The sequence below is a fragment of the Nematolebias whitei genome, chromosome 14, assembly GCF_014905685.2.
Source record: "Nematolebias whitei isolate Nwh7 chromosome 14, NemWhi1, whole genome shotgun sequence".
NCBI classification, from domain to species: domain Eukaryota; kingdom Metazoa; phylum Chordata; class Actinopteri; order Cyprinodontiformes; family Rivulidae; genus Nematolebias; species Nematolebias whitei.
The window spans coordinates 1,214,485-1,216,357 of record NC_056511.1 but is presented as its reverse complement, the minus strand read 5'-3'; the positions used below and the strand labels follow the sequence as shown (position 1 = coordinate 1,216,357).

The 1,873-nt window shown below is 37.3% G+C and overlaps 1 protein-coding gene across 1 annotated transcript in view; it reads right to left on the bottom strand.

Annotated features, from left to right (window-relative positions):
• Positions 1–691: 691 nt before the first annotated feature.
• The window catches only part of nhp2 (NHP2 ribonucleoprotein homolog (yeast)), a 2,463-nt gene continuing 1,281 nt past the window's right edge, over positions 692–1,873 (bottom strand). Inside the window, exons 3-4 of the mRNA XM_037687196.1 lie at positions 1,266–1,371; positions 692–1,140 (exon numbers count right to left, since the gene is read on the bottom strand). Of these exons, the coding sequence (XP_037543124.1) occupies positions 1,015–1,140; positions 1,266–1,371 (232 nt within the window). The 3' untranslated portion in view covers positions 692–1,014. The remainder of the gene's footprint in view (positions 1,141–1,265; positions 1,372–1,873) is intronic.

Sequence of the window (1,873 nt, the reverse complement as noted above, 5' to 3'; positions counted from 1 at the left end):
TTATACATGTTATATATGTTACGTTATACATGTTATATATGTTACATGTTATACATGTTACATATGTTACATTATATGTTACGTTATAAATGTTAAATATGTTAAATGTTATATATGTTACATGTTATCTGTTACGTTATACATGTTATATATGTTATATATGTTATGTTATACATGTTACGTTATATGTTACATGTTATACATGTTATTTATGTTGTTATACGTTATATATGTTACGTTATACATGTTATATATGTTACGTTATACATGTTATATGTTACATGTTATATATGTTACGTTATACATGTTAGATATGTTATACATGTTATATGTTACGTTATACATGTTACATGTCGTTACGTTATACATGTTATATATGTTACGTTATAAATGTTATATATGTTAAATGTTACATATGTTACGTTATACATTACGTTATATGTTACATGTTATATATGTTATACATGTTATATATGTTACGTTATACATGTTATGTTACGTTATATGTTACATTATACATGCTATATATGTTACGTTATACATGTTACATGTCGTTTACTCTCTTTAGGACCTTGTAAAATTATGTTTCTTTTTCACGTTTTGGGACTTTTGTACTTTTATTGAATGCTTTAGTATTTTGTTTTTTTAGCGAGTCAGAGCGGTTCTTCTCATCCTGAACGTTTCATTGCATTGTTGACTTTGCGTTAACCTGCATATGACAAAAATAAACAAACAAACACAAAAGTGTTTAAAGGCAGCAGCTGCTTCTGGTTGCCTCAAAAAACTTCAGACGTTTCTGTTTGAACATTTTAATAAAAGTTTGGACAAAAAAACAAAAAACAAACAAACCAGCGCTCACGAGTCCGTCAGCTAGCCTAGCTTAGCGCAAACACTGGGAACAGGTGGAAAGTGTTAGCACTCAGGTGAGACTGGAGGATTCTGGGAGAAAAACAAACAAAAGTTCTGTTGATGAGCACTGCTTCTTGATTGGCTCAGAGCGGTTTCCTGATTGGCTCAGAGCGGTTTGGGCAGGTTGGACACTTCCTGCAGACACTCGTCGAATGCTTCCTGGTAGTCCGGGTGAGATTTGATCAGGATCACACAGGTGGGCCGCTTGGAGCCTGCAGACGAGCCCAGGTCCTGCAGAGCATTTCAAAATAAGAGTCAGAATGACAAGAAATAAACAACATCCAGAAGAACCGTTTCTGGACCGTCTCTGCTCCGACCAGAACCAGAACCAACAGGAAGTTCAAGCTCAAACTGACCATCTTGGAAGGGATGAAGGCGTATGGCAGGTTCCTGTCCTCACACATGACGGGCACGTGACAGTACACGTCGATGGGCAGGGTGTCGCCCGCCAGGACCACAATCCTGAGGACAAAGATTACGGAGACATTATTTACATGAACACTCCTACAAGAACCCTGCAGATGTTGGATGCTGCAGATGTTGGATGCTGTCTATCATGGTGCACTAAGATTCATAACTGGCTGTAACTACCGTACACACCACTGCTCCCAGTATTCACTGGTTAACTGGTCACCATTAACTCCACACAGACTCTCCCACTGGTACATGTTCATCTTGAAATCACTTCTTGGTCTGCTGCCTTCATACATCTCCTCCTACATGTCTCTGTGTGAGTGCAGCTACAGCGTGCGCTCTCAGGACATCATTACCTGCAGTGTTGGTTCACCTTTGGTTCAACCAGTCTTATACTGACATCCAGTGGTCAAAAAAGGTACTACAAGAAATTAACCTACATTTTCTCTTGAATTTGACAATAATCATTAATTATTGTCAAATTTCAAACAATATTATCGTTTATCCAACATTTTTCAGTCAGGTCATCTGGACAGCTTCTTTTTTTGTG